Source organism: Buteo buteo, chromosome 10 (genome assembly GCF_964188355.1).
Source record: "Buteo buteo chromosome 10, bButBut1.hap1.1, whole genome shotgun sequence".
Taxonomy (NCBI): Eukaryota; Metazoa; Chordata; class Aves; order Accipitriformes; family Accipitridae; genus Buteo; species Buteo buteo.
Window position 1 is genome coordinate 37,847,052 of NC_134180.1, and position 12,126 is coordinate 37,859,177.

The window sequence follows — 12,126 nt, forward strand, 5'->3', positions numbered from 1 at the left end:
GCAAGATCCTGATGCTCTGCTGTAACAGAAATAAGAAATATTTGGCTTACCATTTTTCACAGAATACATTTTCTTAAGGAAACAGTCATAGAACTGCCTTAAAGACATTCACCCAAATGATCTTACAGAGCCAGTCATCAGGCATTTCAACCTCTCGATTTAGAAGGCTGCTGAAGTTACATCTGAACACACCAATGACACCTTGCCGCCCACGGCTAGCAACCACGGGGCTCTGGAACACTCTTACTCACAAACATGCAGGTCAATTCCGAAAGGCCAGTTCCTCCAGATGCCTATGAATTGTTCATAGTCCACTAACCTGTACAAACATCTACATCTTACATTATTCCAGTAGTTTTTACATCAGCAAAAGTGAGGGTTATTTGTGGTTTGTTTTTTTTTTTCCTTTTATTTCCTTTCAGATGAGATCTGTGCCCCCAGACTAGCTAGGAATCAAAACTGAGCAAGTTCTCAAGTCCTGGTTTCTCAGTGACAGATGGTCCCTGCAGTACACGATAGTGGTCTACAAAGAGCTGACTGATCACAGGATGCTGCCATTTCAACTTGTTTTTCCTGTTAAATTTTATTAAGATAGCGAAAAAAATATGCACTTTAATATTTTCCTAGTATTTCCATACAGGCAACTGCTGTAGCTGTTGTAATAGTAGGAAATACTTCAAATAGAAGGTCTGCACTGGCACGCTATCTTAAACCAGCATTTTTATTAGACCAAACTGCATTCTGAAAAAGTGTGACAAACCATGAACTAAGGAGTTAACCTGAAGTGAGACAAAGTCTGATGCATATATTTAATTCTAAAATTGAAAAATATTCTAAGAATTGAACACTGATAGGGTAACCACTGATGGATGGTACATATTCCAGAGCTCCCTAAACCAAAAAACCATCTACCAAAACATATTTTAAACATTTTTAGTAACAAAGAAAGCACAACAATCACAGAAAAAAAGGTATTTTCCCCCTACGTACAAAAAAACCTTTTCTTGCAGATTTTTCCCCTAGTCTTTCTGAAGAGCAGTAATAGCTGGCATTTCCACAAGTAGCAATGATACTATAAAGGGTTCCCCCCTCCCAAGATACTATATTCACAAAATTGCCTGAAACCCCCCCACACTAAGTATCTTGCAAAGATGTAGAGGTCTTAGGCATGAGAAAAATGGATGGCTGTTATCATAATCTCTTATTCTCTAATATACTTGTATTAATAGTATGTTCTCTCTAAATGCAATCAGCAACTTACTATATGTGAAAAGAATATGCAAATAGAAACATTTCAAAGCTCGTTTTAGATTGTTAACAATTTATTCAATTTTCTTCTGGTAAAAGCAGTGTTGAATAATACTCACTGAAGTCATCAGGCTTATGTTCCATTTTTCTTTGATCTGAAGCAGTCTTACCAGGATCACCAGTCTGATCAACACTAGTCTTCAATGTATGAACTCCCAGTGGATTTTCCAACACCAGTTTCCCTTTCTGTGTAGCTGTTAAGCTTTCTGTATTGACCCCATTCCCTGAAACATGGGAGCCTGGAAAGTTTTCTCCCACTGGTTGAGCTTTTGTCTGTTTCAGGTTTTCCACTGCTGGTGATAAATTAGAAAATTTTTTTGCTTTTCCATGACTCCGATCCTGAACATTTGACCCCGTATCTTTAGTTCCAGCAATACAACTATTTACTTTGAATGATTTATTTTCTCCTTGTTTTTCAGAACAAGCATCATTTTGTTTACTTTTTTTGCTGCTATTCCCACTTGGAGAACTTCTCCCAACATCCTTCACAGATTTGTCATTTCTATTGTGTTTATAGTTTTGATTATTTGTAACTTTGACTGCTTTGCCTTCCTCACAGACAAGACGGACAGACTTCCTTGGGTCATGATTTCCATTCTTTGAGCTCTTGGCCTCTTCCATTATAGTGAAGACCTGCTTCTCCTGTCTCTGAGACCACTTGAAGTGCAATTCTTCAGCAATTTGCAGTTGATTTTTAAATCCACTGTGCAGGCAAGGATCGTAGCTGATTGTCTACTGAAGAAATAATGATAGACATTTTTAAACTAAAGGAAAAATATCAAAGCTCTGTGTAGACAATGCATTAAAATAAACCTCTCTAAAAAAAAGCGTAACTACAAATTATTATAGGAAGCATGTTCCCCCCACAGGCATAAGTGCATCTTGATAATACATTCTGTATTAAACTCATGAAAATTTTTATCATTTTGACTTCTATTTAAAAGAGGAGGGGATATGAAGAGACAACAAATGGCAGAGCATGGTAAAAAACCACTCAGTGATAAACCTGCCAACAACTTGCTTTTTTCTTTCCTTCCTATTTTTGTCTTTCTGAAAAAAACAAGAACCAAGATGTCTGCAACTACACTGAAAAAAAATTAAAAAATTAACACATCTAAAAAATACCACTCAATAAACATACAGCTCAAATTAGCCACTAGAGAAAACTAATTCAGTTTCCAGCAAGCAAGCTCCATTCTATTAACTGAATTTGAAAAAAAAAAAAAAAATTAGAGATATATATAGCTTAAAGTATTTAAAATAAACCTGACCTAACACCTGTATCCACAGACACTTAAGCACATTTCTGACACATACAATTCTCATAGAAGTTAACAGCCATCAGTTAAGATTTTGCTTAGCCAAAAAAACTCACAAATAGTAAATATTTTGTTTAGCCATGGATTAACTTTATCTAAACCTTAGTCCTTTAGGTGATATATCATCTAAGCTTTATGTTAGAGACAACTCAAAGATTGTTTTTTCCAATGGGAAGCTAAGCATTAGTAAGTGGGTCTGTTTGTAAGAATTACTCCTACTAATATAGAAAACAAAGGGAGAATTTGTAACAAGAACTTGGATTTTTTTTAATAACCTTGAGATAGCAATAAAACATTATGAGAATGAAGTATTAGACATAGAAGAAAATAAATTTTATAAAACTATAGCAAGATATGGAGTTCAGAGTTTCTGTCTTTCCTGTCCAGCTATGTATTTGGCAGGTAAAAGCATGATCCATGGAAATTTCTGGGTTTTAAAGAACCAATCAAAATAAGTAGTTTATCAATTAGTGAAGAAAAGGCATAATAGAAAAGTCAATTAATTACCCCTATTAGAAGTATCACAATGTACTTTTGTACTTAAATAATAAGAACCAGAAGAAAGGATCAAATTGAAATGTCTGGTTAAAAAAAACCTTTCTGAATATTATTAGTATAAAGGACAGTAATTTTTTTTTCCCAAGCTATATAATGTAGCTACTATCTCTCTCTCACTTTAAAGAGACACAAATCGGAAAAATACTTCAGGACACAAAGCACATACTAAAAATGGTTATCTTAAGCCTTTATTGACATAACTGAAAATACATATTATCTTTCAAAAATGAAAATCAAACAAACAAAACCCACACAAATTTTCATTAAGTTAATGTTAGCATCACAGTCTTTAGTAAAATATAAAACCTGAAAAAGAAAAAAAAAAAAAATCTGTATTCCTAAATTCATTCCAACAGCTTTTATCTCACAAATACATTTAGTTAATATTACAATTATTTCCTATTAAACACTGATTACACCTGGCTCTTACTTCTAGACCAAAAGTCAAAGACCAAAAATCAAAAAGATAAAATAGTATTTGCCTTTGAATTGTAGTCAGTCTTTCCCATAGTAATTCTTATTAGTTTGGCAGCAGGAACTACTGCCCACCTGTACCAGCACTGCTCAAGCCTCAGTGTGGTAAGAAGAGCCCAGGGTCCCCACAGGTTGGCTAAATTATTCTAGTCTCTGACCACCAGTATAAAGCACTCCTCTATAGACTCATGAGATATCATAGCTACACACAGGATGTTGCTATCTTTAAACTGTATTCTACTGTGAATTTTTTTTATGTAATCAAAAGAGAAAGAAGAGTAGGATTTTTCAAATTCTAAATTATTCCTTATGTTTTAGTTGCTCAACCTGAGGGGGGGGGGGGGGGAACAACAGAAAAACACCACAAATGTCAATTCCACTTTCATTTCTGGTTCATTTCTGACATCCACGCCACCCTTCCAACTCCAGAGTGGAGCACGCTGAGGCCACACTTCCACGTTCACTGAAAAGCAGCGTAGCTCGGCATTAACTCTGACAGAAGCAATAACACCTTTTCTTCAACCCCAGCTACTTACTCCCACTCCTCAGGCTGCTCCCTTCCTTGTGCAGTTCTGCAGTGAACAACACCGGAAAACCAATCCAGCTTAACATAAAGCTGGCACAAGGCAGGAGGAGGAGGAGGAGCTGGAGGTGCTAATAACAAACAACTAGTAGGGTGGGGACAACTTCTCTTGGCACCACTTCCAGCTTAAAGGTACCATGAAACTCTGGCATCAAAAAAGTGGGGCTTCATTTCGCTCTGCTTTTTGTAAGTGCCAAATTATTAGATTCATATTTTGCAAGAAGGTTTAAAAAAAAAATTCCACAAAAATTCTACTGTAGGCTCAAATGATTTGATGTCATCCATTCAATAAAATACACGGTTATATATTCAAAGAGAATATATTAGCTTTAATCAAATGTACAAATGTGATGAGAAAAAACAACTAAGAAAACTGCTAGTAAAAAACTGTAACCCAGCTAATAACTTGAGTACTGTGGTAACGTTACATATTAGGAAAGTGTAATCAAATGCAAGTAGTTAAGGTTGAAAAAGACAAATATATTCTTTATTCCTGAGAAATATGAATAAAGATAGGTCATGAAATTTCATAAGACAAGAATATTTTGTACAAAAAAAAAAAGAGAAGAGTTCCACAATGAAATTCAGAATCTGAAATGCAATCGTGGTGTTGTACTTGGGGATCTTTTTTTTGCTTTTTTTCTTTTGCTCTTTAATACTGAAATAGTTTAACAAACAAAAAATAATCTACTGATGTAACATACTCAATAGTAACTACATTACTGTCTCACAAAGAACTGCAAAGTAAACCAACTAATGAAACTTAACATGAAAAACAGAGACCACTACTAACCCCCCAAGACAGTCTCAGAAAGACCCTTCCTCCTCTGTCAGATAGTGGCAATCTATATACAAGAGGGGAGAGAGGGAAATGGGAGGAGGGAAAGGAGTGCCTCCAAAAAGAATAACATGGCTGGAAACAAAACACTAGAGTGGAGTGAATCAGTGCTGAGGTCGCATCTTTCTAGAAACCTGAATGGCATGTCTTATTCACAAGCTCAGGCTCATACCAAATTGCCAGACCTGGAATCAAAGAAGAATTTTCTCCCAGGCAGGCTGGCAACAAAAACAGTTTTTCACCTGCGTCTGCAAAGTGGGGTATGATTAACCTGTTGAAATCATTTCAGCATATTTCATTTATTCAATATCCTGGTGTTACAGGGGACTCCGTTTCCCCTGCTTTCTGAATGTACAGTGCCAGTTACTCCTCTGAAATCTAGCTCAACTCTTGGCTCTTTGTAGAAAAATAATCTGGCTGAAATACAACAGCTTGAAGTCAGACAATACCATCTGACCTCAAACTCTAGAAAATTATTAAGCCTATACATCCCTACAACAATCAAATTAAAAATGTTTAAAATCAGCTTCAATTTCACTACTGTAGATTTCATTTTAGGCTCACAAAACAAAGGAACAAGACTGTTTCACTTTCATTTCTGCCAGTTTCTTTTGTTTCCTCCTTCTCTCAGACTAGCATTAGAAAATTCTGTATTTGAATTGCAAAAACTCAGGGTAAGGCTTACTTCCAAACAGGAAAAAAAAAACACCCGAACCCCACTTTCAGAAGATATTTCCACCCCTTTGCCCTTCCACTCTTTCCTCTCAAGTTCTTCAACCATATTTAACTCCTTCAAAAGCACACATTTTGGGTCAGACTTTGCCATAACAGAGACTCTTCAAAGAGAAGGCCAAGTTAAACTGTGAGCTCTTGCATTCACTCTTTTGCAAAGCATTTCTTTTTTAATCATTTCATTAGCAGAACCGAGTATACCTGGTTTCCTATACATTCATTTTGTCCTCCTCTGTGACACTCTTGATCACAGCCCATTGGGCAAGTGGAGGAGACGTGCTGTAGCTGAAGGAACATACATGCTGACTGGTTCTTAGCTACTCCCTAAGAGGACACATAACTTCCTCCTGCTTTCTCCTCAGCAGAGACCACTCCTCTACTGAGGCATGATTTTTCCAGAAACATAGAGAAACTCAACAATCTTCTGACATTACTTCAAATATGTTCTAAAATTTGGTCCCAACTGGCTGAAATGTTCAAAAGTAATAACAAGAGTGTAGAAGAGCAACTAAAGGGAAAGAGAACAGTCTCATAAGTTTTGTTTCCTTAGGGAGTATTAGATTAAATATAAACAGCATAAGCACTACAAACATAATTGTTATCACCCTCTTTCTATAAAACACTCCCTCCTTTGAGATAGAGGGACCTGTATTTTATCTGAGACCTGCTTTTATCTGTCCTATTATCATTTTCCCTTAAGCTCAAATCTCCCCAGCCAGCCTTCCCACAGTAAGTGGTGTGATTAACCTCAGTCCCTCCCCCCCTGCCTGATTACCAATATAGCCCAGCTGAACTTCCTCAACATAAATAAAAGGAAATTCAGCAAACAAAGGTTACAGCCACAGACAGGAACAAAAGGAAAGGTTGTCTTCTGCACTCTGCTCAGATTGCAGCACAGGTAATGTCTACAGCCAGTCCTAATGTGCTGGGGAGGTGTCTCTTTTCTGGACTGTTTACAGCCTTAGGCCCATTTTTGTGACTGAGAGCTTCACCAATCATTCAAGCTTCTCTCATGTTCTATGCCAATAGTTTAAAAAAAAAGTTATCACACATTTATGTTTGCTTATGATGAACTAAACATAACTTAGTAAAAACTATTATCAATCCTTGATGTTTTTCCAAACTACTTAAAACTAAAACTACCAGAGATTACTGGCCATTAAAGCGCCTCAGGCTCCATCAGCAATAAACACATCAGTATTCTTAGTAACAAACATAAGTGCCATACAGTGTTTCAGATCTTCCTGTTACTACAGGCTATAGAATTTAGTCTAGTAAGTATAATACTACCAAGATCTATCTGGAAGGAAGCCAGTGCAGTGCACACAAAATTTAACACACAAAACAGGGATGCAACAAAACTAGCACTCTGGGCTTAGTGAAGATACATAACTCAGTAGGAAGCTCTGATGTTGTGTGGAAGATTGAAAACTTCTATGAGTGATCATTACATAAACAAGTATATATAACTGTAACAGGATTATATCTGAATTACAAAAGTACCGCTGAGCAACTAGAGTAACAGGAAAGGCTTTGCTTGATACAAAACTTAGTTAACATATGTAGCTGCAAATATCTTACAATTAAATTATGGAATGAGCAGAATATGCTGGATAGGAGATCCCTAAAGATGTGCTTGTTACAAACTATTCTCTTTGCATTGACACTGGCTGTCTTTTCTACAACATGGTATGACTCACTGAGACGGTGAGAATGAGGCATGTCACCAAATGCCAAGAACTACCACTTTCTGAACCTACTACCACTGATGACTCCTGCTCCAAACTCCAGAAAGCCATCCTCTCTCTGTCACACCAGCTGTGTAACTAAGTTACAATGGCTTCCTTTACCTCTGTATTTCATATGAAGATTCCTAATGCTTTACTACGTTTTAGTTCTGATCCTAGGTTTTACTGTAATAGTCCTTTAAACATTTCACAATCAACTTAAGCAAGCACTGAAGCCAGTAGAGGGGTACCACCTGCCTCAAATGTCGCTGTATGCTGTAAGATACGTCCTGTAACCAGATCAGGAAACTGATCCAAGGTAGCTCTAACTTTAAAAACAAACAAACACAACATTTGTACCAATACAGGTGAGGAGGCTGGAAAAACACAGTACAGCACTGCATAGGTTTAAAGCCTTTCAGAGGCTAAACTAGCTTCCAGAGGCCTGAACTGATCATGAAACTGGCTTAAATGGCAGCTATGCATTTTAACTCAATTTAGCCATCTTACTCTTAAATCTCCATTTAAACTTGGCACTTACGCTAAAGAAAAATACAGCAGTATGTATTTGTGGCATAGAAGTTTACCTGGATCTCGTATTTAAGCAATAGTGATCCCTTCACCCAAACTCTAATCCTTGAGGAAGGGACAGCCTTTATCCACTTCATACCAGTCACAAACTACAGCTAAACCAAATGGATCTTCTACCAGTATCCTTACTTTCACTACCGAAATATGCTGAAAATCGCTACTTTAGAAAAGTTGTCAAGAATACATCCATATGGTTGGCACATAGACTAAGCCACAATAGTTTGTAACTCAAAACTGATTTCAGACTCCCAAGTCAAGCTTTGCTGACACCAAAAACTAAAATCTGAAAAGTTCCTTTTTGCTGGAAATATTATTTCATACATCAACAGAAATAAAAATCTAAGAGCATCTTGTAAATTGTTTTTTTCCAAAGATTTGCTAAAATGTTAGAACAAAAATTATGAACCAAGGATACAGTATGAGTACATATACATGTATGCATGCATCTCCGGTTAAAAAAAAAAAAAAAAAGGTAAAAATTAGATTCATATGCATTGTTACTAAATTTAGGTAATGTTTTTAGTACTTCTAAGTTAAAAGAGTTACTGATCTATCATTTATGTACAATTAAACAATTCATCAAACAATACACAATTTAGTCTTAATGTGCCAAAAGCATCAGAAATGTTGACCTTCCCTGGATTGCTTCTATTCTGCAAATTAATCCCCTAAGGAAATTGCAGGATCCTCCTTTCTATGAGCTCTCAGTACAAGTCAGTGCCAATATTACATTATTTCATTAAGATAGGGACAAAAATAAAGTTCATTTAGTAGAAATGCTTTGTAAAATTTCAAGAGCAAGCATTATGACTAGAAAACAGGATATACTCTCAGCTGGGCAAAATTTTGAACTGCCTTGTGGTATCAATATGAATACACAATCCAAAACCATTACTCTGACAAGCAGATCCACAAGACATTTAAGAGGAGCTCCCCAGGGATATCTCGCTTTCAAGTAGGACACAGGGAAATCCTGCTCTCTTTTCTCTTTCTCCCCATAGCAGCAATTCCCTTCAGAGGACAAACCAGGTAAATGTCCCACACTGTGCAGGTGCCCCACAGCATTCGGCATTTTCTTCTGCTAGTTGAGGTATGAGAGAAAGTCCCAGCTGTCTTCTGTGCAAGAACAGGACAGAGAAGGAACTTTCTGATCCCTCTGTATGTATCTTCTGGGAACATATCCCAATACATATGTTCCGGAAAATGGTAATTTCATCCCAAAATTAATTTTATTAAGGTATTTTCACTAAAGTTAAGTAGAAAAATTATTACAAAAGCTCACTGCAAAACTGGTGCTTGTAAAGGAGACCTCTCACTCCTAATACAGCATTTTCTGCCAGATACTGTAATTAAGTCATACTTCCATGGCTGGTTTACTTTTCTTGTCAAGGAAATAATTATGTCACAACTATCTGGGGCCAAACTACCCAAAAAGCACCTACTGGAACTGGGAGCACAAGTCAAACAAAAACAGAAACAATGCATATCCTCTATTTTCAAGCAAATATCATGACTCTCAAATCGGGGGCACAGTGCTCAGGAAGCCAAGTGACGTGGAGGTGGCATGAATGTAAATAAAAATTATTAGATCCGTACTTACGTACAACTATCTTTTTAATGTACTAATCCCTACCTTAGCCTAAACCTGATTATATTGTTTCTCTGCGTGTTTCAAGCTCGTCCTCCTTTGATATACCCAGAAACAACCTTAAAAGCAAGAAGGCCTCAGGTAATATGACACATTCAGCCAGCTGGCAAATTGCAACATATTGCAAAAGCAGAAAAGTCGTTCAGCTCTATTTGTATACAAGATAAGCCAACAAAAGAGCACAAACACGTAGGCGAAGGGATGCCTGTGTGTCATTTCAGGCACACCATAACCCACAGAAAGACCCTCTAGCTTTGGCAAGAAACAGCGGTGGGGGGCACAGCTCGAGAGGACGGCCCAGGACACGGGGGCATTTCCCCGGGGGGGCCTCACCCACTCCAATGGTCTTCCCCCCCCCCCGAGTATTTAATTCCACTGGGGGTGAGAACAACAAGCTGCACGCACCCAGCTCCAGCCCGGCAGACCCCGGCGGGCGGGCGGGCGCGCAGCCGGGCGCTGTCCTCAGGACGGCCGCCCGCCCGCCTGGATGCGGGCCGTGAGGCCGGCCCCGCTTCTCCGCTGACCTTGGGGCCTTCCCCCCCACACCCCGCTAGCCCCCCCCCCGGGGCCGTGACCGGCGTCCCCGGCCGAGTGTGAGGGGCAGCCCCAGCGCGGCCACCCTGCCCGGGCGCGGGGTCGGGAGGCCGCGACGGGCCGCCGAGGCGGGGCGCGGGCAGGAGGGCCAGGGCAGGGCGGAGCTGGGGCGCCGAGGGCTGAGGCGGGGGGCGCCGGCGCGGACAAGCCCCCTACCACCCCCCCCCACCCCGAGCCCGCCTCTCCCCCGCCCCGCTCGGGGGGGAGAGAGGGAGAGCGGAGCGCGCCCAGCCACCCCCACCCCTCGGGGGAGGCCCGTGATGCTGGGCGGAGCCCCCCCCCGGCCCCAGGAGCCCGGTACCTGGCTGCGGCGCTAGGGGTGCCGGGGCTGCGCCCCCGCCATGCCCGGCTCCAGCTGCTGGAGGCCCCGACGCCAGCGGCTCAGTCCGGCCCGGCCGCCATGTCAAGCGCGCCGCGCGATGCATTGTGGGGCGAGGGCGGGAGGGAGAGCCTCGAGGGCGGGCGGCGCTGTCGGGCGGGCGTGAGGCGGCGGGCGGGCGGCTCTGCCTGGCCCGGCCCGGCCCGGCTCGGCCCCGGCCGCCGGGGGAGCTCCCTCTGCGCCCCCCTTCTCATCTCTCCCGGCGCTCGGGGCCTGCCTCCCCCAGCGCCGCAGCCGAAAACGGGGATGTGGGAATAAGCAGCTCAGGTTTTTACTTAATCCCACCCCCCGGCCACCCTAATTTTTTTCCCCGTTTTTCATCCCAGGCTTCTCCTCACGCACGCTAGGCCCCAGGCCCTGTGGAGCAGGGTTAGGGGTTGCCTGGCCTTGTTCCCCCCTTGCTCGGGGCTTCCCCCCCTTCCTCTGCTCCCGAGGCTGCCGTTCGGTGGGGAAGAGCGGGTGTGCTCCACACAAAGCAGCCTGTGGTAAACAGGGACGCTGGGGGGAAATGGCTCCCGGCTCCCTGACCTTGGCTATGAAGCTGGCCCCGGCAGCAGCTAGGGACAGCATCTTGGCCAGCGTGTCTGCTGGCAGTTTCACAGGTCTCGGGGGAGAAGAGCCGGCCCGCCTGGCTCTTGGCAGTGCTGGAGGGTGACCTAAAGACATTGGCAAGTGCTTGTGTAAGGCAAATCTTTCTGTGATCCAGAACAGTACTACCCCTTCTTGGCAGTGAAACATCATGTTGCTGGCACTTCCTAGCCCAGGCTAAGGAGGCCTTCCCAGAAAAACAAAGCGCGTAAAAGATTAATGTTGAACTACTAAAGGGGTTCAAAGGAAAGTATTAAACATAATCTGAATACTAGTGCTGGAAACACTACCTCAGAGAGTCTACACAGGTAAACAAAAGTTGCAAAATCTGTAATACTGAATTCTACAAATACTGGCAAGACGTACTTCTGAATGTATTGTGAAGTCAGTGCGATCCTTAGAGCTAATCTGCTTTTTTGTGGTGCACTTGAAGTTCACGTTTTACGAAATGAGGATTGGGTAGCTCAGGTTATTGCTAATGGGATGTAGCACAGAGCTTTCACCTTTAGGAACATGGGCCGATCCAGTCCAGGTCAGCAGTGACAGGAATTGCAGTGCTGCAATGCTGTTTGGGGACAGCTGAGGTTAGCTGGCTGGTGGCTTCAGTCCAGTCCTATTTGACAAAGATTTTCATTAGGTTTAGTAGGCCAAAGAGTAAATTGCAAAAGTAACTAAATTATACTTGCTACTGGATACAGTCCTCCTAGATGAACGTTTAGACATGCTAGCGAGCAAACACACACCTGTTTGCAAACCTGACTGGCATTTTTCCTGCAAGATGAAATTT

General features: G+C 41.3%; 1 protein-coding gene across 5 annotated transcripts in view; it reads right to left on the reverse strand.

Annotated features, from left to right (window-relative positions):
* The window catches only part of TUT4 (terminal uridylyl transferase 4), a 50,537-nt gene extending 38,571 nt beyond the window's left edge, over window positions 1–11,966 (reverse strand). For 2 of the 5 annotated variants that reach the window (XM_075037110.1, XM_075037106.1), the window contains exons 1-2: window positions 11,843–11,867; window positions 1,368–2,040 (exon numbers count right to left, since the gene is read on the reverse strand). In XM_075037110.1, coding sequence (XP_074893211.1) covers window positions 1,368–2,040; window positions 11,843–11,854 — 685 coding nt within the window. In that variant the 5' untranslated portion in view covers window positions 11,855–11,867. Of the gene's footprint in view, window positions 1–1,367; window positions 2,044–10,673; window positions 10,807–11,842 lie in introns of those variants that run through there. The other 3 variants (XM_075037108.1, XM_075037107.1, XM_075037109.1) reach the window with 3 other exon arrangements.
* Window positions 11,967–12,126: the final 160 nt, after the last annotated feature.